This window comes from Heteronotia binoei, chromosome 15 (assembly GCF_032191835.1).
Source record: "Heteronotia binoei isolate CCM8104 ecotype False Entrance Well chromosome 15, APGP_CSIRO_Hbin_v1, whole genome shotgun sequence".
Classification (NCBI taxonomy): domain Eukaryota; kingdom Metazoa; phylum Chordata; class Lepidosauria; order Squamata; family Gekkonidae; genus Heteronotia; species Heteronotia binoei.
The window spans coordinates 54,110,270-54,134,379 of NC_083237.1; the positions used below are offsets into that span (position 1 = coordinate 54,110,270).

The 24,110-nt window shown below is 46.0% G+C and overlaps 1 protein-coding gene across 6 annotated transcripts in view; it reads left to right on the forward strand.

The window, feature by feature from the left end:
- ATP6V0A1 (ATPase H+ transporting V0 subunit a1) overlaps window positions 1–24,110 on the forward strand; it is a 68,337-nt gene that overhangs the window by 5,506 nt on the left and 38,721 nt on the right. For 3 of the 6 annotated variants that reach the window (XM_060255329.1, XM_060255331.1, XM_060255332.1), the window contains exons 4-12: window positions 868–996; window positions 8,843–8,946; window positions 9,619–9,745; window positions 13,253–13,335; window positions 14,641–14,734; window positions 18,329–18,541; window positions 20,568–20,718; window positions 22,724–22,863; window positions 23,686–23,843. In XM_060255329.1, coding sequence (XP_060111312.1) covers window positions 868–996; window positions 8,843–8,946; window positions 9,619–9,745; window positions 13,253–13,335; window positions 14,641–14,734; window positions 18,329–18,541; window positions 20,568–20,718; window positions 22,724–22,863; window positions 23,686–23,843 — 1,199 coding nt within the window. The remainder of the gene's footprint in view (window positions 1–867; window positions 997–8,842; window positions 8,947–9,618; window positions 9,746–13,252; window positions 13,336–14,640; window positions 14,735–18,328; window positions 18,542–20,567; window positions 20,719–22,723; window positions 22,864–23,685; window positions 23,844–24,110) is intronic. The other 3 variants (XM_060255330.1, XM_060255333.1, XM_060255334.1) reach the window with 1 other exon arrangement.

The following is a 24,110-nucleotide window of genomic DNA, read 5'->3' on the forward strand; positions in this document are numbered from 1 at the left end:
AGGTTGGCAAAAATGAAGATCAGTGAAATCAAAATGAGGGAAGATAAGTGTCTTCTGAGCATAGATTTAGAGAGAGAAATTGAGAAAGGATACTGGTTGAAGTACCTGGACTTTTCCAGGGGTTTTTTTTTTTAGTTGTGGTGTGGTTTTTTTGCTAAGTTTGTTTATTGAAGTATTTGAATCCTGCTTCCGTATAACTCAAACAATACATAGCATATATAACATACATCGAATGCTTCTTTTCCCCCTTTTCCTTTTTATTTCCCTCCCCCCTCAAGACGACCAGTAATAATACCTTATTTATATCTGTAGCCATCTGTATTTTATATCTGTAGTTGTGTTAGCAGTTTATATTAACCCTCTAAAGCAGTGCTTATGTATTGTGTGTATGAGGGGAGTTTGCATGATCAAAGACTTGCATAGGTTTCTAAGCTTATAGTTGACCAGAAAAAGCAGACTTTGAATACATCCAAGGGGGTAGCCTTGCCTGTGGTAGCAAAAATAAGTAGGAGTCTTAAAGACTGTACCAAATTTATATTCCAGCGTATGCTTCTATGGACTTGAACGCACTTTTCCAAGTCTTGACCCTAGTCCCCAAAAGCATTTACTGGAATAACACTGTGTTTGTCTTTAAGATGCCGCAGGACTCCTTATTTAATTTTGAATTACATCTCGTTAACAGTCTGGAAATTGCTTTGCCCTGTTTTTGTACAAATGGGCATAGCATGCTGTAGAAAATAAAATAACTGCATATTACCAACAATTTTTGTAGCAAAGCATTGCAAAAGAAGGCTACGTCTGTGGCATGTTGACAGCTAATTATTTGGCTGACTTTCTCCCCCTTCCTTCTCCTTTTTTTTTCTCTAGGCAAACTTTGAGAAAATTGAAAATGAACTCAAAGAAATAAACACCAACCAGGAAGCCCTGAAAAGGAACTTCCTGGAGCTGACTGAGCTAAAATTCATCCTGCGCAAAACTCAACAGTTTTTTGATGAGGTCAGAATATCAGGTTTTTCCCCTTTCTTATGCACTGGGCTGGCCCATCACAACCCACCACGTTCCTTTTCAAGAATGCTTGCTTAAGTTGCACTCTTGGGCAGCAGTACCTCATTGGTTTTGAGAGAGTTCTACAAACAGGTTTCGCATTGTTCATGCAAACACACATCGCCTGTGTTAACGGCAACCGTTGGTAGGTTTAATAAGCATAATTCTTTCCAGTCAAGAGCTTCTCCTAATGACTGTCAGAATGACTTATCAGCCTCTGAACAGTGCATAAACATTGGCTCTGTAAAAAAGTTTCAGAGCACAGCAGAATATATTAAGCATTTTGGAAAGCACATCTAGGAAAAAAACTATTCTTGTTCCAGATCACTAGGTTCTCTAGTGTTAAATTTTCAAACATCTGGAGGATTAAGGGCTTGGAATATCTCCAACCTTGTCAAAACAAGTAAGAGCAGAGAGATGAGACACATGTACAGAAGTATAAAGTGCTATTAGAAAAAAAAGAAGAAAGGAGGCTGCACAGTCTGCACATACCAGGTGTCGGATTCAGCAGCCCTGCTGGTTCTCGGACTTGATGTTACAGGACATATCCTCTAGATTTTTAGGCTCCTGGGCAACCAGATGCCTGGGATTTTCCCAGCCCTCTTAGGCTTTCAGAAAATGCAGAAAGGGATGTGGTGAAAACTAGGAATGCTGGATCAGCATGTGATGTATCATTAAAGATTTGCAATCCTTGGAGCAAGCCATAAGCGAAGCCAGATCAATCCCTTGCAGAAACTTCTGTTTTGAGTGCTCCTTAGGAAGGGTTATGATCGCATTAACGGTTTAAGTTCTTGAAGCTTAAACTCTAAAGATACTGGCTGAATTAACAGGCTTGGTGCAACGGATCATGATGTCTTATGCCTAGCTTAGATGGCTTAAGCCCCGCACAAGGATGCAGCGTCGTGACCATCTAATACAACAGTCCAAACAGTTGCTTATGTGAACAAAACAAAGGTCTCTCCCCACTGCCTCCTTGAGAAAACTTTTTGCTGCCCGCTTCTCTGTTCACTTTCTGAATGATGGTGTGGGGTGTGCTAGGAAAACAATAAGTTATGGATTTGGATGCTTTGTCTTCATGTGTTGAATGCCAGTTTGCAAGCTGTGGTCTCTGGGTTGGTCTTTCTGGGTGCACACCAGTAAGCTGGGCGTTGCAGATTCTGGGAATCTGGGCATTGGATGCAGAACTCCAGTTTCGGAGTGTATTTTAAATAGACTATCTAGCTACAAAGATTCCTGGGGAAATCTCAGAAGCAGATTTTTTTTTGCAGTACTTGGAATGGAGATACGGAATCTCATGTTGCTCATCGATTAATTAGCAAAATTGCTTTGTTTCAAAGGGAACTTGGCTGGTTGCAGGAAGGAAGGGGCTGTTTGCTCATTCTCCTGATTTACAAGGCAATAGGACATTTGATCTCTGTGCAAAGTACATTGTGATAAGATAGTAAATAGGCAACCAGCAGCCTGCCTGCAGTCTCCCCTCCCCCCAGGTTTCTAAATTGTCCCCAATATAGCTCTCTGTCACAAGAATGTCCTCTTTATTATGCAGCTCAGCTGCCACCTGGTGAACAAGTGCCACGATGCATCTGCCAAGAAGAGTTCTTGTACCTTCTCCCGTGCCAAGTGATCATCAGAGTGCTCTGCTGAGGCAACTTGGATCCTCATTTCAGTTTACCTGTACAGACAGGTGAACTTTACCTGTACCTTGGAGTGGACTTCATGCCACCTAGGTAGCTTGGTCATCTGCACCATTCTACCAAGGGTAAGAACAATCTACCCACACATCAGGTGGTAAACAGTATCTTCAGTCAGAAACTTTACGTGGCTGGAGTGGGTGAATGGCCAAAGGCTTATATTCAGTACCGGAATCTTGTTGTGCAGATGGATGGTTCCCTGCCTCTTGCAAATTAATAGAAACATGAACACAAGCAAATTAAAAGTTCAGGTTACGTTATCTTCACCAGTGCCCAGCTGAAGGATCCAGTGGCAGTTGGAGCTGGGCAAGACAGCAGCGAGGGCCTAACTCTCCCACCGCTCCGTCCCGCTTCTGACACCTTCTAGGCAGCAGAGCAGCAGCCCGGGAGAGCTCTGCCTCAGCTGTCGCTGCTTGTACTGGGACAGAGGAGGTTAATGAGCTTGTTCCTTTGCTCATGCCTGGAGTGAGTCACTTTGTGGAGTCAGCGTTGCTTAGTGGAAGGCCCGTTTGCTCAGTTTCAAACCCAGCTCCCGTTCAGTTTGTTGTGAGCCAGGGTCACGTGGCCCAGCTGAGACTTCCAAACTTTCTTTTCCTGTGAACTAGCCATGTCACAGGGGAAGAAAGGGCACGCGTTAACGTTTTTAAGTCCTATACCAGATTATAAACGGCCATGTCTTGGCTGCGTTTCTCGGGTGGTCGTAGACTGATGGAACCTGGTTTGCAAATGGAGCAGGTGCTGCTGTGCCTCATAGGAAAAAGATTCCAACCTCCTTTCTGAAATGAAAATTAAGTTCCTAATCCCAGTGTAGAAAAACACTAGGAAGTGTAGCGTTCAAAAAGGCATCCAATTTGCGCTTAGCCAGATTCTCCCCTTCTTTTGGGCAACGTGCAACCGTGCGAGAAAATCTCCAGCCTCAAGTACCAATCGAGCAATTGCCTACCTGATGAAGGAGTCTAAGGACCCTGCAGAATTGGCTCCCTGTTTCCAAATTAGGTCGGTTATGTAAACGTTGCACTGTAATTACAGCTGTTGGCCACGTACTAGGTTTTGCAGATGTTGTCTGTTGTATTGATTTGAGCGTTTCTTGCTGCTTTTCTCCTTTGGGCATTTTTGGAATGTGGTTCCCCAAGAGCCAGTCAAAGGCAACTAACTTTAAAATGCTATTTTCTCAGTTTACCCAGAACATAGGCCAGACTGACAAACAGCAGGCGAAGTGAAAACCGGTTGCCTTTGAGTACATGCCAGTGCATATGGATATACAATTTTAATATGGATGTGGTTCCTGCCTGTGATTTTAAGTGGTAGAGTTGAAAAACAGCCATACTCACTTTATCTGCTTAAAGACTAACAATATTTGTGGTGAGGGATGAACTTTTCAAGAATGAGCAGTGACTCACGGAAGTTACGCCACAAATGTTGTGAGTCTTTAAGGTGCTGCTAGACTCCTGGTCTTCATTGCTACAGACGGACTGACATGGCCACCCATCTGGATCAGGGGTGGCCAAACTTGCTTGATTTAAGAGCCACATAGAATAAACGTCAAATGTTTGAGAGCCACAAGACATGAATGTCAGCTGTTTGAGAGCCACAAGACATGAACGTCAGATGTTTGAGAGCAGGCAGGCAGGAAAGAAAATAGATGGAGGGGAGGGGGAAAGAAAGCAACTTTAACTTTAAATGCCGTCTCCAAGCTGCCCACTGGCTTGGCTTGGAGAAGTGATTTAAAAAAGAGAAATGCCTTCTCCAAGCCAGCTGATTGGGCAACAGGGGCTTCAAGAACCACACAATATTAAAGTTAAAGAGCCACATGTAGCTCCTGAGTCACAGTTTGGCCACTCCTGTTCTGGATCATTTTATCTGCTGTTCGGTGAGGATGATTTTCCAGTGAAGCCGAGGATAGCAGTGCTTAGCGAATAGAGCAAATGCCTGTAGGTTCTCTCTAAAGTGTTCAGGATTCTGGATCATTCAAGCAGCTGCTTAGATTCAGCAGATCAATGTGAATAGTTTGCACTGTGCAGTTGTCCAGCAAAGCGTAGCTTGTTCAGAGTCACAAGTTAGTTGTAAGCGTCATCACCTAAATGAATAAACATTCTTATCCCGGGGGGCCAATTGCAGCAATATGGCCCAGCTGTTTGTTTTTTAAAACCACTGAAAGTCTTGCAAATTGTATTCAACACCTGAAAACTTTTTGTAAATCGTTGGGAGCGTCTGCACAATGTTACAGTGGGAAATGGTTCGAAAGGCAAGTCCTTGACCTGCAGGCTGTGCTTGTAGTTGCGGGGCGGTGTTGGTGCAAAGGGGGCAAGTGGGCTTGGCTGTGACCGGTAGGGCCCGTCTTTTACCAGCACGGCCATTTCTTGCCACTGGAAATAAGAAAACCCCACAGTTTTGATTTCTGTTAACTGCTGATCCTTTTCTCAGTCTTCGTGTCTTTACTTTGCGAAGAGCAGTAAGAGCTGGAGAAATATCTCTGGATCTCTTAGCCCCGTGCCCCAGACTAGACGGGAAGAAGACTGGAAAAGTAATGGTTAATGGCATGCAGTTCCCATCTCTTCCCCTCTGATTTTTCTTTCTTTTTCCATCACCCATTTGCACTCTTTAGTTCTACACATTTCATCTGTCGTCTCTCTTCCTTCTCTTGGTGGTCTTTGCTGAAGGTGTTGGAGACTGAAAAGTGAATCTGTTGGGTTTTAGTTACTTCACCTTTTGCTTCAGGGCTAAATCTGGGTGCCTTTGTTTTAAACCGGAAGGACCTTGAATTGCCTGCCCGATGCAGTTGTCAATTAAAGATACCTTTGAGTTTGTTGCCTACTTAAAAAAAAAACAGAAGAGGAGTTCCACTGCATCAGTCCGTCAGGTCTCTCTAGTCCAGCATCCTGTCTCCTTCTCTCTCCAGACAGCTTGCAAAAAAACCAACAGGCACAGCAAACAATAGCCCTCCCCTGTATGCCTCTCAGCAGCTAATAGCAGCATTCTGCCTCTAAACATGGAGGTTCTGCTTAGCTGTGTAGAGTAAGCAAGCTAATGTGCTTGTTCCTTTTAATTCGAATTATTACTCCTTTTGCCTGTAGGGGCAGGCTGACTCAGCCGGATACCAGTTGATAATGGGCAGGACTGCTTGCAGTGTGAATTGCCCAGGCATGATCTGCTCTTTCTGCTACCTACCTGTCTCCTTACACCCCCCCCCCCCAAAAAAAAAAATAAACTTTAGCAATTGGTGGCAGAATTGGCAAGAACCAGAAGTGCCTTACATCCTGATTTCAGTCTGAAGCAAGTCTTCCCGCCATTTGTTCACTTGTGTTTATTCTGGCAAATACAATTCAAGGTCCTTCTTTAAAAAAAAACCCTCTGTTTTCCCCCCCATGTGTGGTTTTTTGGAACAGTTCTGTGTTGTGGTGTGATTAATGCCTGCCGTGTTGCATTCTGTGGTGAGGTCGCAGCGTGGCAGACGGTGCAAAAGCGGGGATGGGGAGCGAACGGGTTATCCTGCATGGAAGGGAAAGGGTTAATGGTTTAAAAGCGATGGTTTCCTAAGAAGGGAAGAGCTGTCAACAGTGCAACAATTGGGGGCACTTCGCCTGGTGGAGGAAATGCACTTGTGTTCATGTGGGCGGTTCCTGTTGCCCATGTCTGGCAGTGATGGGGATGGAATCGCATCTTCTGTGGATAGCCCTTAGTAGCTGGGAAGGGAATTACGGCTGCAAACCTCCAGGTGGGAATTACAGCTGCAGTCCTCCAGATGTTCTTCTGGGATTGCAGCTGGTCACCAGAGGACAGCGATCAGTTTCCCCTGGAGAAAGTGGCAGCTTTGGAGGGTGGACTGTATGGCTTTATATTTCTGCTGATCTCATACTCCGCCCTAAACACTGCGCTCACTAAGCTCCACCCTGAATTGCCGTAAAATTCCCAACCTGGAGTTGGCAGCCCTAAAGAATGCAGAAATCTGTCACAGAGGAGGTTACGCTTGATCTTAACAATACGATTTAACACTCTGAAGTGGACAATAATTGCAGAGCCAAGGAGGAATTTGGGAGGGAGGAGGTTAGCCTAGGTAGTACTGCAGACCAAACGCTGCTGCCTCCTCACACCTGACGACCAAAGGTTTACCAAATGGATATTGCTGTTTGCAAAACCAACCTTGGCAGTCCCTTTGTGCTCAGACAGGCAAGTCCAGGTGCCTCTTTTTGCTCGGCCTGGGACCTGCCAACATGACTGGATGGGTGTGTCTTCAGGGGCAGCTGGCAGAAGGCACGTGCCCACGTCAGAAGATGGAATGTGCTGCTTCGTGCTGTTGTCCGCTGCTTAGTTCCTCCGGAGTGTTTCCTTTTCTTTACTGTTTATGGGCTGTTGTGGTGGAAATGATTGTAACTGTTTTGCCATGTTAATGCTGCCCCCCCGGAGGGCGCGGCATCAACATCCTTCCTGAAGCTGCTCATTAGCACCAGGGCAAGTTAAGTTCCCAAGAGTCGGAGAAAGGACTAACCTGTGAATTCCAGCCAGAGAGAGAGATAACTGGGGATATGCTTTCTTGCCGCCGTTGCTTTGTCTGAAACAAGCTGTACTGGGAGTGAAAGGCATAAAAACTCCATTGTGTAAGGCGCAATGAGAGTTGCCCCTCAAAAAGCCTTTTGCAAACGCAGGAAATCAAATCGGCTTCCTCCTATGCAGTCGCTGCAAGATTGACAGATTATGTAATCTGGGCTGTGCAAGCACAGAAGCTAGTCAGGGAAAGGCAGTTTCTGTGGGAAAGCCAGTTTGGTGTAGTGGTTAAGCGCGTGAATTCTTATCTGGGAGAACCAGGTTTAATTCCCCACTCCTCCACTTGCAGCTGCTGGAATGGCCTTGGGTCAGCCGTAGCTCTGGTAGAGCTGTCATTGAAATGGCAGCTGCTGGAAGAGCTCTCTCAGCCCCATCCACCTCACAAGGTGTTGGTTGTGGAGGAGGAAGGTAAAGGAGATTGTAAGCTGCTCTGAGACTCCAAGATTCAGAGTGGAGGGTGGGATATAAATCCAATATCATCATAATCTTAAAATTCCAATAGAACAGAGAAAACAAGGGCCACAAAATTGGAGGCAAATATTTCATTTTAAAAGAGTAGCAGATTTCTAGCCCTAAAGGCATTGAAGAGCGAGAAATGTGTGGCCAATCCCTGCTGAAATCTTGAACTCAGAGAGGCTGCTGCATAAGATTTCCATTAGATCAGTAACTGTTGCTCAGTCTAGCCTACCTTACAAGGTGGTTGTAGTAAGATGGAGGATGTTGGAAAAATGTGTGCAGGGGTGGGGGGGTGGAGAAAAAGCCAAGCAGAAACTCATTTACATATTAGGCCGCACCCCCTGACATCATCATTGTTTCACTCAGGACTTTTGTAGAAAAAGCCCAGCAGGAACTCATTTGCATATTAGACCACACCCCCTTGATGCCAAGCCAGCCAGAACTGCATTCCTGTGTGTTCCTGCTCAAAAAAAGCCCTGAATGTGTGCCACCTTAGCTCATTGTTGGAAGGGCAGAATAAAGATGTACTTAATAATAAAATAATAGGATGCTTCGATCCTTGTATAAAGCCACCTTGTTTCCATCGGAAAGGCAGAATATAAATATTTTCGATTGGTTCCTTGATCCCATAACTACTTTTCCTCCTCAGATCAGCTTCTAAGGCTTCTCTTGACTCATTCTCTGAGCTGAGGAGCTGTCTGATGGTACCTAACTTTGGAAGTCTCCTTGCCCCTTGAGCGTTACCGGGGAACTACACAAATTGTATAGTGCTGTTTAAAGAAGGCCAAAGCCTTTTGGCCAAGAAAGGCTTGAAAAAAATATCTGTGTTTTTTCTCCTCAGTGTACTCCTTGGAGCTTAACTTGCAGTCCAGGCAGCTTTTTGCCTAGCTGTGTGTTTCATTCATGGGCATCTTGCTTGTCTTCTTTTTTTTTTCTTTTTGGCCTCAGCCTTGCTGGCCACTTCTCTGCTTTCTTCTTGCGCTGTCTCTTCTTTTCTCCTCTTTCCTCCTCTGCTCTTTCTTTGCTTCTCTTCATCCATCTCCTGGTTCCTCATCTCCCTGCATGCCACTAACTAGTTTCATTAGATATTAATTGATTTGTGAATTCAGGCTGAATTGCATCATCAGCAGATGGCGGATCCTGATCTGTTGGAGGAGTCCTCGTCGCTGCTGGAGCCGAGCGAGGTGGGCAGAGGAGCGCCCCTGCGGCTGGGGTGAGTGCTGCCGCGGGCTGCTGCTGTCTCTGGAGTGCTTCACAGGATCTCCCTCTTGAGTGACCTGTGACTGATGGGTGGCCAGTCTTGCTCATAATTCAGAGATACCGCCAAAGATAGGATGCAAATAGTGGTTTGTCAGTTTGTTGCATCACAGTTGACCGTGGTTTGTGGTTTAAATTGAGCCTTAAAAGACCTGACCTACATAGCCCAGGCAAGCCCGATCTTGTCAGATCGGAAGCTAAGCAGGGGTCGACTCTGGCAGGTACTTGGATGGGAGACTTCCAGGGAATACTAGGGCTGGGACGCAGAGGCAGGCATTAGAAAGCCACCTCTCTGAATGCACAAGCCCCAAGAGGAGTTGCCAGGTCAGACATACACACACAAGCCCTGAGCCTTAATGTAAACACAGCATGAAATTGACAGATGTGGTTTAATACAGGAAGAAACAGAATTTGGTTTAGAGTCCATATTTTACTAAAAACCCTTGTCTTTGGAAGTCTTTTCACATTCTTGCAACCAACGTTGCTTGCACTCTATTGCACTTCATTTTGCAGAGTCTGTGTTCTTCGAGGCCATGTAGCTGTGTTTCAGTGCATATTGATTATATATATATATATATATATAAAAATAGATATATGTTTCTCTTCTACTTCCACCTGTGGTGTTCAGGTTTGTGGCCGGAGTGATCAACCGTGAGCGGATCCCGACGTTTGAGCGGATGCTGTGGAGGGTGTGTCGTGGGAACGTCTTCTTGCGTCAGGCTGAGATTGAAAATCCGCTGGAGGACCCTGTGACGGTATGGAAGGCCATTTGCACAACCGTTGTCAGCTGTGTTTTCTCCGGATGGAAACTGGCAGAACAGTTTTTTAATGACGCCAGTTGCTTTGTGGCAGATCTCGCCCTTCTGTATTGGAATGTGGACTATTGGAATATGGAAACTGACCACTGGGTGCTATGATGGTGAAACTGGGGTTTATTTGGAATGTTTTTGTGCTGCTTCTTCAGGAAGCAACTGCAGTGGCCTACAAAATAAAAATAATAGAACCAAATATTAAAAGAGATTAAAGTCTAGCATGGTGAGAAACTAGGATGATAGTGGGATGTTCCAAGGGTTTCCAGAGGCTAATATGGGAGCCTTTTCCCACTCCTTTTGCATCAACTTCTTACCCTGTTCAGATTTTCTCTGCTTTCCTACGTGGGTGTATTTTTACAGGCTGTAGACTCTCACTCTGGTTAAGTGCAGTCCATTATGATCCTTGGAGCGGGGGGGGGGGGGGGTTGCACTTAGCAGCTGCTTTCGCCCTTAACAGAGAACATGTGTGCAGCCAGATCTGAAATACGGGAGAGCCTGTGTTATAATTCCACTTCCTTCAGATCCGTCTCTCTCCGGCGCAAAGCTGCTCCTACAGCCTCTGAGCCGTACCCAGCGCAACCCCTCCCTGGCAGCAGAGAAAACGGGGCCTCAATTTTCGGAAGCCCAGCACAATGAGGTTGCACCCACTGCCGCCGTTCTCACAAGGTTGCATGAGAGTTTCCTAATGGTGGTAGCCCCGTGCCTTGCTTGAACAAATGCAGGAAGAGGGGAGCTGCTATCTGAATCCAGCCAGCTGCCTGAAGAATGCGCTGCTGGCCTCCCCGGAGAGTTCAAGGGCTTTGGATGCTGATGAAATACACCATCGGCTCCTTTCCCTTCAAGTTCTTTTCCTTCTGCTTGTTTACTTCAGATCAGGTCCTCGGTCAGCTGCTTAGCTGGTTTGCATTTCAGTTCCCTTTTACGTTAGCCTAAATTAATTGGGTGCATTTTTTTTTCACCCCGCTCCACCCCCGCATTGTTCAGCAGAAGCACAGTGAGCAGCCTTGTTGGCTCCAGTGGGACTTCTTGGTGGACCCTGAACAATTCTGACAGCCTCGTCAGAGAGCGGCAATGTCGGATGAACAAGTTGTGGCCCTGAAAACTGCCCCTAGGGCAACTTTTGGAATGGATCTTGCTTACCGTCAGGAGTTGCGGTTGAAAAAGCACCTCACTGCAGCCACAGAAGTCCAGGCTATGAGTTCTTGAAGCCAGAGTTACTCTATAGCTGATTTTGTAGAGGGGATAATGGACTGCCTTTGTACCATTTTTTTTTTTGTAGTGCTACTGCTATGATTTTAAAGAGGATTCAAATGGTCAGCTGGTAGGGGTGCATTTATGGTGTTCAGCTGATGGGTTTGATATGAGCCAGGTGCTTTGCCAACAGCTCAAGGTACCAACCCAGCACAAATTGGTTAGTAGTTCATATGGCACAGGGCTTAGAGTGATGGACTAGGATCAGGAAGACCCAGGTTCAGATCTCTGCTTACCACAAAATTTGCTGGGTGGCCTTAGGCTAGTCACATCTGATAGCCTAACCTCTTTTGATTTTACTTCATTTATACCATACCTCTCTCCCTTGTGTAGCTTATGTCAATTTCCTTTCCCCCATTTATTCTCACAATAGCCCTGTCAGGTCAGATTAGAAAGAGAGACTGCTGAATTGCAACTAATAAGGAAGCTCAAGACAACGCATCCACCTGGGCTGAATCGAGACCTAGGTTTCCTGGCTCATTACCAATGCTGATTTCTTCACGCCTACAGTTTGGTGTAGCGGTTAAGTGTGCAGACTCTTATCTGGGAGAAATGGGTTTGATCCCCCCCTCCTCCACATGCAACTGCTGAAATGGCCTTGGGTTACTTGTAGCTCTCGCAGAGCTGTCCTTGAAAGGGCAGCTTCTATGAGAGTTCTCTCAGCCCCACCCACCTTATAGGGTGTCTGTTGTGGGGGGGAGAAGATATAGGAGATTGTAAGCTGCTCTGAGTCTCTGATTCAGAGAGAAGGGCGGGGTATAAATCTGCAGTCGTCTTCTTCTCTGTGTATCTCACCTAATCCAATCACGCCTGTTAATGTCATTTGTCTGCTAATGTCATTCAACTTCTGAAATCATTCCACTTTCCAATATATAGGATGGGTTCACATTCTAGTTGTATCTGAAGAAGTTAGCCATGACTCTCAAAAGTTCATACCCTATCCCAAATTTTGTTAGACTTTAGGGTACTACTGTGCTTTTCTACTGCTACAGACAGACTAATATGGCTTCCTGGCTTGACCTGTCAGGTGGATTATATTGCAAGTATTTGACAGGCCCAAGATCACCCAGTCAGTTTCCATGGCAAAGCTGGGATTTAAACCTGCTTCTCCCAGATCCTAATCTGACTGTTTTATTGCTATGCTGGTTTTCACCTCAATGGATGGGGTAAAAATTTGCTAAATAAATAGCTCATCCAGCAAAAGGCGTTCCAAATAAAGGGTTTCTTTTGCTTTACTCTGCCGTGTCTGGAGTGGCTCACTTGCTTAAGTGACCTGGAACAATAGCTTTACAAACATTAGACTTCCCTTTCCCTCTGCTATGGTTTTACTTGTATGGATCTGTCCTTGGGGGCATTTCTGGGGACAGGGAAGTGCAGAAGAGGCCAAAGGTCTTCTAATCTTGAGTCATAGGCTCAAGTGTGTCATAAGAATGTGGGAGGCCAGAATTTCACATTTGCAAATAGGACTGCAGTTGTGCAAAGCCAAGAGGGGATGTTTACAGGGAGGAATGGCAAATACCTGGTTATTTTGGGGGTGGAGCCTGGGGAGGGACTTCAGCAGGGTACACTGCCATTAAGTCTACTCTCCAAAGCAGCCATTTTCTCCAGGGGAGCTGATCTTGGTGTCTGGAGATTAATTGTAATAGTGGGAGATCTCCAGGTGCTACCTGGAAGCTGGCAACCCTAGAAAAGTGGTAGGAAGCAGGTGGTTGTTTCAGCTCTCAGCCCCATCTGTTTTCCCTCTAACTTGTCATTGAAACCAATGGTTCCTGAGGAAATCGGCAATAGCTGCTGGTGGGAGGAGGTAGGAGTTGCAGTGGGTGGATAATTTGCATCCTCTCCCCAGCAAATGTTCCTCCCCACCTCTGTGCAAGTGGAGGATGACAAAGGCATGGCTGAGAATCTTGTGTTTGTTTTTGAGCCCATCTTATGTGATCTTGCTCAAAGGAGCTCAAGGCAGGGCTCACAATTCCCCTCTTCCCCTCTGTTCTTAATAGAGGGGATCCTTAATGAGGTACAGAACCCTTAATGAGGTCCGTTATGCACAGAGAGCACTCTTTTTGGCTGAGCAGGGATTTGAAATGGCATCCTCTTGGGCTAAGTCCAGCCCTTTGACTCTTCTCAAGGGCTTTGTAAAAGTCGTGCCATTCTGCTGTTGGTCTCAGGCTTCTCCCTGCATCAGTTTCCCTTTTCTTCCAGGGCGACTACGTGCACAAGTCAGTGTTCATTATTTTCTTCCAAGGTGACCAGCTGAAAAACAGAGTAAAGAAGATCTGTGAAGGGTAAGTGAAGCAAAAGTAGATGGTTTGGGTTTTGCTTTTTTGCCAGGATTCCAGCAAGTCTTGAAACCCTTTCTGGGTCCCCCCACCCCTTGGGGGGGGGATGATGCAGGAGCAAGTTTCCTCTAAAAGCTTTCAGAGTTGGTCTTGACATATGAGATAAGTTGTCATAAAGAAAAAAAGAGGCGGACTTTGGAAGGAAAGACCCACTGCCCCTCTGGTTGTAATGTGTAAAAGACATGGCCTGTGTTTGCTTGTCAGAGAACAATCCTAAGAGTGATGCAGGTGACTCATCTGCATTGCAGTTTTTAGCTTGTGCCTCTGCTTACAGATGACACCAGTACATACATGAAATCTGCCTTCTACTGCATTCTTCAGCCCCTTGGGCAGTCAAGGTCACTGTTGCCTACTCTGACTGGTGGCAGCAGCTAGTCTTGATTTTAAACCAGGATTGGGATTAAATCAGGGACTGCTTGCTATGCAGGGGCTTTACCAGAGGACCACAGCTTCACCCCAGGACAAAACTGATTTGGCAAAAATGAGGCTAGTGATTGTCAGCTGGGGCTGGCGTGTGCGTTCAGTGGAGCCATCCGGACTGGACCTCGGGTGGAGGCTTCAGCCGTCCTGGCTTAGCAGATGGAATTCTTCTACTGCCTTCCCCCGTGCATTCTGGGAATTGTAGTTCACAGGACCTCTGATGGAGGGAGGTGCCAATAACATTATTGTAGTTAAAATGTGTGACTGTGCCTTTCCAGTCTGTGAACACAGCACAGTGGGTGTCGCTACAGGCCATATTAGGTCTTCTGATTAATTTGGTGTGCTTTCTTCCTCTTGTTTTTTGAGCATTCCATTAAAATTTGGTGACAGGTTGACTTGACTTTTTTCCTGTTTTGGTAAGGAGGGATCTATGCAGGAGTGGAATTCTAGCAGGAGCTCCTTTGCATATTTGGCCACACACCCCTGATGTAGCCAATCCTGCAAGAGCTTACCAGGCTCTTTTTTGTAAGCTCTTGGAGGATTGGCTACATCAGGGGCGTGAGCCTAATATGCAAAGGAGCTCCTGCTAGAGTTCCACCCCTGAATATATGTACCATGAAATACCGAACTTGAATGAAGCTATTTTTCTTAGAGGATGTGGGCATATTGACTAACAAAAAAGGGCTATTCCTCATGCATATTGTCTGGAAATATCTGATTTCAGAAGTCTTGTTTACTTCACTTTATCCCTCGTCGTTCGCAGAGAAGCTAATTTTTCAAATATCGAGCATTGCCGTCCTAGTAATCACAGATAGCCTGTGTGTCTTTCAGATTCCGTGCTTCTCTGTACCCCTGCCCAGAAACGCCACAGGAAAGGAAGGAAATGGCTGCCGGGGTCAACACTAGGATTGATGACCTCCAAATGGTATGAGTGACGGGGTGAGGGAGGGAGGAGGGTGGCTTCCTCAGCTTTCACTCATGGTGGCTTTACCCCCTATCCCTAAATGGCTCTTTGTCCCAAATTCAACAGGTATTTTGGATGCACCAGGTGCCTTTCGTCTTAGACCTGGATCTGTAGGGAGTTTGTGACTCTGCAGTCCCTCTGTGGGAGTTTAGGTGCACAGGTGCTCTGTTGCCTGCCTTATAGAACAAGAGGGGCAAAGTGCCCGCTCTTTGCATTTTTGCCTGTGGGCCACTCTTAAGTTGATACATAAACACAAATGTGTGCGTGGGCCATCTTAGGAATGACTGACTTCTAAGGGTCGAGCATTGGTCTGACTAATGGAGGAGAGTGCAGTATTCTTCCGTCTTCCCTCTGTGCTTTGTAAGTGACCACTTCACGCAACAGAGGGCTCTAGCCAGAACAGGTTTGTGCAGGGCGCTTTTTTTTGTAGAAAAAGCCCAGTAGGGAGACATGTGCATATTAGGCCACACCCCCTGATGCCATGTCAACCGGAACTGTGTTCCTGTGCGTGCCTGCTCAAAAAAAGCCCTGTGCCGTGCTATATTGATTTAGATCTTCTAAGATCTCACCAGGCTCTTTAATGGTCCTTGGGATTTCTAGCCAGGCATCTTTCCTCCCCCTTCAGTCTGACTTCCAGCCTGGGTTTATTGCATAGGCAAAATTGATGTCCCCATTGGGCATTCTTCTCCCAGAGACTTGGGGGGTGAGGAAAGGCTCCTCACTAATTGTCTTTGAACTCTTGATGGCTTTCAGCTACATGGATCTGCATATCTTGCTGTTAGGCTGGCAATTTATAGTTGATATTAAGAGCTATTATTCTTTGCAATCTCTTGATACCCTAGGAGCTTTTGGTAAAGGCGCTAGGTCCTCTGTTTACTACCTGATATTTGTTAAGGTTCTAACTTGTCTGCTGTGTTTCTGAATTCCAGCAGGAGCTCCTTTGCATATTAGGCCACACACCCCTGATGTAGCCAATCCTCCAAGAGCGTACAAGTCTCTTTTTTGTAAGCTGTTGGAGGATTGGCTACATCAGGGGTGTGTGGCCTAATATGCAAAGGAGCTCCTGCTAGAATTCCATCCCTGTAAATGATCAAGTGTATGAATTTATTTGTAATTTATTTTATTTATTTGTAATTTATATCCCGCCCTTCCCACCAGGTGGCTCAGCAATAGGTTGTTCAAGAAGGGTAAAGATGGTGATGGAAGGGAATCAGGGTCCACTTGTTGATGGAGCAGGGTGCCGTTCCTTCTGTTGAAGCTTCTTAGAAGCTTGCTTGGTTCCGGTTTTGCAGCTTCTATAAACAAGTGGTGACCTTCTGCAGGAGAGTTCCTTTGGAGCTGTAACTGACACACCCATTTCTTGAAGATCGATCCTGAAGATTGCTGTCCATGCCTTTGTTGCAAGCTTGAGGACTGACTACTGCCATTTGATCAGTACAGAGCTGCCCTTGAAGACTGAAAACTTTTGCACACTCATAAGAGCTTGGGCAGGATAGGCCAGCTCAAATGTATTCAGAAGGTGGTGTTACGAATATTATTTTTCCAGTTAGCTTCTGGGCTAGCTTTAGTCTTTTCAAGACCTGCACTTCTCCCTACCCAGTCTGTACTGTTTCTCCTGCCAACTGTGTGGCAGAGGCCTGACTGAAGATCCTGTCGGTAAATAGGGACTAAGCAGCATTTTCTCTGTCTGGGTCCCAAGCTTGTGTGAAGTATTTGTTGCTGAATCCTGCAGGTGTACGTCAGGATTTCAGGAAGCCATAAAAAGAGACCCAGTTGGTTTAATTGGCTTCCAGGAACTGTAAAAGTTAAGACAAATTCAGGTGGACGGCTGTGTTGGTCTGAGGCAGCAGAATGAAGTTTGAGTCGAATGGCACCTTTAAGACAAAACCAGGAGTGGAATTCTAGCAGGAGCTCCTTTGCATGCCCCCCTGATGAAGCCAATCCTCCAAGAGCTTACAAAAAAGAGCCTTGTAATCTCTTGGAGGATTGGCTACATCAGGAGGGTGATGCAAATATGCAAAGGAGCTTCTGCTAGAATTCAGCCTTTGAGGCAAACAAAGTTTTATTCAAGGTATAAGCTTTCGTGTGCATGCACACATCTGAAGAATGTGAAGATGTGCGCGCGTGAAAGCTTATAAACTGTGTTGGTCTTACAGGTGCCACTCGAATCGAATTTTGTAAAAGTGAAGGTCTTTGCTGTGGCTTACTTAGTAGGTTTATTAGCATGTTCTTGTTGCAGGCTTCATTCTTGATGGAACTTTATTAGCATGTTTTTGTTGCAGGCTTCATTCTTGATGGAACTTTGGGGGTTTTTTGTTTTTGTTTTTTTGTAACTCCCCTTGAGTCATAGGAAGTCAGATACAGCTAAGTGCTGCATTGTTCTGGTTGTCTTGACCAAGTGAGTTTGACTTGTGCCTCTTTCCCTTACAAGTTCGCAGGCCCCGCACAGTCCTCCTTTCCTACTGTACTTTTCCCGGCACACGTCAGCAGATCCAGAGAAGGGCTGAACCTTCCCTCATTGGGAATGTGTACAATTCATTCTTGCCTCTGGAATAGTTGGAGGGGTGGGCTGGGTCAAGAATGTGCTTTGTCTAAGGGGGTAGCATGCAGCTGCAAGTGTGCGGCCTGGAACTGTAAATCATGTGAGCAGGGGTGGTCCTGTCCACCCCCATCTCCCTCTGTTGCATACTTGGTCTCCCTCACCCCTTAGCTGACCATCTTATTCTTGAAATGAAAGGGCTGTATTCATTTTTTCACTTTCTGGTTTTCTTTGCAGCGAAGCTTGTCCGATGCAGAATTTGGCATCTTTTGTATCATGACTATAGGCATGGGAGAAGAAGGGAGATAGAAATAGTTTCTAGCCCTCATGGCTGTGGAAGTGAGCTTGAAAAATATGGTGGAATTTCAGGAGCCTGAGATACGGAGGAGAAGTGTTTCCAGTGATTGTGGTTTGGGAGAGTAGATGCTTTCCATAGGTTGTTTGTCCATGGCTAGCTGAATGCTTTCCATAGATCTGTCCATGGTTAGATGAAGAGAAAGAAAAACTGGACTGGCAGCCAGTGATGCACCAGCAAGCAAAAAGGGAAAAATAGATGCCTGGTGATAGGGGACAGCTTTATTGTCATACAGAGCCCTTATATGGTTTCACTGTACGAGTTCTATTAGAACTTCATTGCTGTGGAAAAGTCCAGCCCTAGGTGAATTCTCTGATCCCCTGATGCAGCCTGTGTGGTGAAATATGTAGGTGCCTTTGTATGACAGTAAAGCTGTCACCCATCACCTGGCATCTTTTTACTTTGTTTGTTTGCATGGTGAGCTGAATCAGCATAGACTAAAGGAAATGATTACATGGCAACTTACATTGCTGGGACACATATGTTTTGTCTGAAGAGTGCAGAATGTGTCCTGTGCATTACCTTGCCCCCCCCCGCCCTGGTGTTCGCTGTCTGCGGCTTCCAGTACAGGCAGCACTTTCGTCTCTAAACTGGTCTGTGATGCAGGGACAGTATCTCTAACCTGTCAGCTTCACGATACTCAGCCCCTCTCCCACGGCAGGTGCTGAATCAAACCGAGGATCATCGGCAAAGGGTCCTGCAAGCGGCTGCGAAGAACATCCGTGTCTGGTTCATAAAGGTGCGCAAGATGAAGGCCATCTACCACACCTTGAACCTCTGCAACATCGACGTGACCCAGAAATGCCTCATTGCCGAAGTCTGGTGTCCTGTCTCCGACCTCGACTCTATCCAGTTTGCCCTCAGACGTGGTACAGTAAGTACAATCCAGTGGTGCTCTGGCTCCACCCACATGCTATGAAACACTGTTATGCTTCCCCGTTTCTTTTGTTTTTGTACAGAAGTGTCTTTTTCTCTCTGGGGCAGGACCGAGCAACAGCGGTGCCCAGTCCTTCGTGTGCATATGCACGAAGAACTGCTTTCCTGTCTGTAGCAAGCATGCTTTTCTCCTCCTGTTCTTCATCTTCCCCAGATTTCTTCTTCCATGGGTGTTGTAGCGACAGTCCTCTTAAAGGATCATAGCACGGAGAACACCCTGTCTCTAAAAGGAGGATAGATGTGTGTGCTTGTATGAAGGCTGTCCAGTTCTGAAAACAAGCAAGGCCCTTTGGTCCACATGCTGGAATATGCTCTGAAGAGGAGACTTGCCTTGATAAATTTTTTTTAGCAACTAACAGGAACACGACTGCTACTTGGAATCCCTTTTCTGCTTTGGGCAGGATTCCTTCTGGCACTGGGACAGCACAATCTCATGAGAGGGGAGGAGTGGGCTTTACTGCTGCTTTAGAAGCCTGCTGGCTGCTCATACACTTTTTTTTTTTATTTTGCATTTACACTGGACATATTTTTTAAGAAGGCATTTAGCAGATTCAATCATTCTCCCAGCTAATCTACTTACTCACTAAAAAACCAAAAGGGTAATCTTATCCGATCTTGCTTTTTCACTTGTTTTGAAAGAAACCAGCTATTGTAACTTTCAGTTACAACAGAGAGCCATTTTTGCATAGTGGTTACGAGCAGTGGTCTCTGATCGGGAGAACCGGGTTTGATTCCTCACTCCTTCACATGCAGCTGCTGGGTGACCTTGGGTCAGTCACAGTTCTCTCAGAGCTGTTCTTGAAAGAGCAGTTCTTGAAAGTGCTCTCACAGCCCAACCTGCCTCACAGGGTGTCTGTTGCAGGGAGGGGAAGGGAAGGTGATTGTAAGCTGCCTTGAGGCTCCAAGTGAAGAGTGGGGTATAAACCCATTTCCTCCTCCTCCTCCAGAATTTGCTTTCTTGGTGGTGGCCCAGGAGAAAGAGCAGATTTCCCTTCCCCTGACTTCTCTTTATTTTCATTCTGCAAAGAAATCTTGACAAATGTGTCCTATAATTATCCTGGGGTTGGCGGAAGACTCTGTACGGATAAAGTTCATTTTACTTGTAAAATGCATATTTGGAATTATGGGTTAACTTAAAAATTAATGGGAGTGGAGTGGGATGGGAGATTAGTTGGATAACTCATGAACACAGGACACGTGAAGCTGTGTTATACTGAATCATCCCCTTGGTCCATCACAGTATTGTCTAGTCAAACTGTCAGCAGCTCTCCAGGGTCTCAGGCCAGAGGTATTTCACATCACCTACTGTCCGGTCCTTTTACCTGGAGATGTCAGGGACTGAACCTGGGACCTACTGCATGCCAAGCTGATGCTCTGCCACTGAGCCATGGGCTCTTCCTTTTAGATTATCTAGGTGTAGAACATTCTGTTTGCACCCAGGGGGTAGACCAGGTGGCTCCCTGTGGGTTCTAGAAGAAGAAGATGATGATGATGATGAGATTGGATTTATATCCCGCCCTCCACTCCGAAGAGTCTCAGAGCGGCTCACAATCTCCTTTCCCTTCCTCCCCCACAACAGACACCCTGTGAGGTAGATGAAGATATTGGATTTATATCCCGCCCTCCACTCCGAAGAGTCTCAGAGCGGCTCACAATCTCCTTTACCTTCCTCCCCCACAACAGACACCCTGTGAGGTGGGTGGGGCTGGAGAGGGCTCTCACAGCTGCTGCCCTTTCAAGGACAACCTCTGCCAGAGCTATGGCTAACCCAAGGCCATTCCAGTAGGTGCAAGTGGAGAAGTGGGGAATCAAACCCGGTTCTCCCAGATAAGAGTCTGCACACTTAACCACTACACCAAACTGGCTCTCAGTTTCTATGTCAGCACACTGCAGAGTAGAATCCCCAAGACAAAGAGATCTGCAACGGGGCAGTCTTTCTAACTTCCACCCCTTGTGTGTAACAGGAACACAGCGGCTCCACCGTCCCCTCCATCTTGAACCGGATGCAGACCAATCAGACTCCTCCTACGTATAACAAGACCAACAAGTTCACCGCTGGGTTCCAAAACATTGTGGATGCCTACGGCATCAGCACTTACCGTGAGATCAATCCAGGTAATGGGGCAGGGCCTACCGAAGCAAGCCTGCCCTTAGGGGGGCAGTTCTAACATATTGCAAAACCGTGGCTTATTTTTAACTATAGCTAGTTCCTGAAACCAGAATTCCCCATACATGCGAATCACTCAGATCTCAGTTTGTCCTGACAAACATTGGCTTCATCCCACCTTAATTTTTGCTGGGGAATAGAAAAGAGCAGCAGTGGCAAATCAGCTAGGATCAAGCCGTTGAGTCAGGCAAAAACCATCCTTAAGGGTTACTGTGGTTAACGAAAAGAGCTGCAATCCATAATTTCAGGTTGTGGTTTGACAGTTCCTAGTTCATTGGTTTTTAATGGAGGCCATGTGCCTCTCCACATGGGGTGATGCACAAACCTTGGGGCACGTTCAGAACTCTTGGGGGCAGGTGAAGGGGGCATTTGAGGTTTTGAGGCACTTCTCCTCCCTTGCAGTGGTTTCTGACAGCCAGCAGAGAACTTCTTTATTGCTCTCCCCCATACTGTGGATAAAATCCTATACTTCTTTCCCAGACCTTTGAAATATCTTAAGAATATATTTTTATTTAGTTATTCATTATATTTCTGACTCACCCTCCCCGGCATACAGCAGGCCTCAGGGCAAGTAACAACGTATCTAAAGTGTGCTTGCACACAAAAGGTGACACCTCGAATAAAACTTTGTTGGTCTCGGAAGTGTCACTGAACTCAGACTTTGTTCTGCTGCTTCAGACCAACACAGCTGCCCATCTGAATTTAACCCAAGCCAGTGAGACTTCAAGCAGCCCCATGGCACAGAGTGGTAAAGCTGCAGTACTACAGTCCGAGCTCTTTGCTTATGACCTGTTCGATCCCGGCAGAAGCTGGGTTCAGGTAGCTGGCTCAAGGTTGACTTAGCCTTCCATCCTTCCAAGTACCCAGCTTTCTGGGGGGGGGGGGGTGTAGGTGACTGGGGAAGGCAATGGCAAACCACCCCATAAAAAGTCTTCCATGAAAACGTCATGGTGCGACGGCCTCCCAGAATCAGAAATGACTGGTGCTTGCACAGGGAACTACCTTTACCTTTTTAGTGAGACTTCTAGTTTCTCTTTTCTGCATAATCCAGGGTTTCTCCATGAAGGCTTAGTAGCTTTCTACAGCGAAAAGTCTGTTTATTTTATTGAAGAAGATATTGGATTTATATCCCGCCCTCCACTCCAAAGAGTCTCAGAGCGGCTCACAATCTCCTTTACCTTCCTCCCCCACAACAGACACCCTGTGAGGTGGGTGGGGCTGGAGAGGGCTCTCACAGCAGCTGCCCTTTCAAGGACAACCTCTGCCAGAGCTATGGCTGACCCAAGGCCATGCTAGCAGGTGCAAGTGGAGGAGTGGGGAATCAAACCCGGTTCTTCCAGTTAAGAGTCCGCACACTTAACCACTGCACCAAACTGGTTCTCCTTGGACAGAGACAAAGATGGTTTTGAAATTAATCTGGCCTTAGAGAGGGAGAGCTCAGAGCTGAAGAGTTGGCTTACTTTTAAACTTAAGAAAAAGCTAGAAGTATGTAGTTTTCCAAAAGAACTTTTGTGTCTTTTAGACTCTCTTTCGGACCAGACTCTGTGCGATGCAAAACTGGCTGGATGATGGCATTTGTGTGAGGTTTTTTTAAAATTAATGCCGCCTTGATTTGTTAAAAATACATGTGGTCTGTCAAGTTGTGCAGAACTGTTAAGCGGAATGAGTAAGGAAAGATAGCGTAAAAATTGTTCCAAAATGGCTGCATTTTTCCACTTGAATCTCCATAAGGATTTGATTAATGCTTGCACAAATGTTTCTTTTAACGTGTCGAGGCTTAAACTACCAGAACCATGCCCAAAAGTCATACTAAGAAATTATAATCTGATAAGACTAACTACTAAAACCTCTAAGGATCCCAAATCATTAAAAAAAAAAAAAAAGCTTCCCTGAGCAGTAGATGTTCTCCACGTTGTTTCTCCATGTGCTAACTTTGGCATTCCTCTTTCCAAGCTCCGTACACAATCATCACCTTCCCGTTCCTTTTTGCCGTGATGTTTGGGGACCTTGGCCACGGGCTTCTCATGACTCTCTTCGCTGTGTGGATGGTGGTCCGGGAGAGCCGCATCCTGTCCCAGAAGAATGAAAATGAGGTACTGGGGATGGCTCCTTACTCGGAGGGGTGGGGGGAAGAGGGAGGGACACAGGCATGTGAGTATAAGCAGAATGCGGTCTCTGGTTCCTTGGGCAGTTTTTAGTGCCTTTGGTCATGTATCCAAGACAAGAGGATTTAATGCTGTGGACTGACAAAACTGAAAATTAGAAAGGACCTTCCCTAGCAGAGCAGCTTTCTTTGCAGCCTTTATGTCTAAATATTCTAGGGAATGAGCTTCATTCCCTAGAATAAAGTCTGAAGGTGCGCTGGGATTTGATCTGGAAAACGGCTGGGATGGAAACAAGTTTGGCTGCAGCTTATCTTCGGTTGATCATGTTTCTTTGGTTGGACTTCGTCTGCCACTTGAAGAAAGAGCTTTGGTTTTTAAAGATTCTTTAGGTGCAGAACACCTGAAAGGGTGTTGCAGTACAGCTGTGTGCTTCCACCCCTATTTTTGGCACTGAGATAATTTTAGTTTTTTTATTATTATTATTTCTGTTTTACTCCTATTGCTTTAAAAACATGTATTGCTCCGGTATAGTAGTTATTGTTCTCTGTTATAAGATGTTTTGAATGCCCCTTTGGAGATAATCTTTTCAAGATTATGCATGGGATAGAGAAGGTAGAGAAAGAAGTACTTTTCTCCCTTTCTCACAATACAAGAACTCGTGGGCATTCGAGTTAGGGGGGGGTTTCCCTAGCTTCAGTTGTACTGGCTTTTTGCATTCTAGAGAAATCCCTTCTTTTTTTTTTGTTGCTTCCTCCCTCCCCCTCTGCACACTCTTCTCAGTTCTTGTTTGTTTGTTGTTAACTGGCCTAGATGTTCAGCATGATTTTCAGTGGCCGCTACATCGTTCTTCTGATGGGCGCCTTTTCCATTTATACCGGTATGATCTACAACGACTGCTTCTCGAAATCGCTCAATATGTTCGGCTCGTCCTGGAGCGTCCGTCCGATGTTCAGAGAGGGGAACTGGACGTAAGTGATGAGACACAGGGGGAGTTTGTGGGAATGCTCAGAAGGGTTCCAGCAGAATGTGTATGTGTGCGTCAGAGTGGGGATGGGGGAAAAGCATGACAGTACAAGATGCCACAAGAGATGTGCCACTGAAACAGTGTTCCACTTTTTCAGATCTAAGATTTTCTTTGAACCTCCCCCCCCCCCCTTTGTGAAGAACTGCTTTAGTTCCAGGACTAATCCCTGATTACAGGGGGTCTATTCTAGTCCAGGGGTGGCCAAACTTGC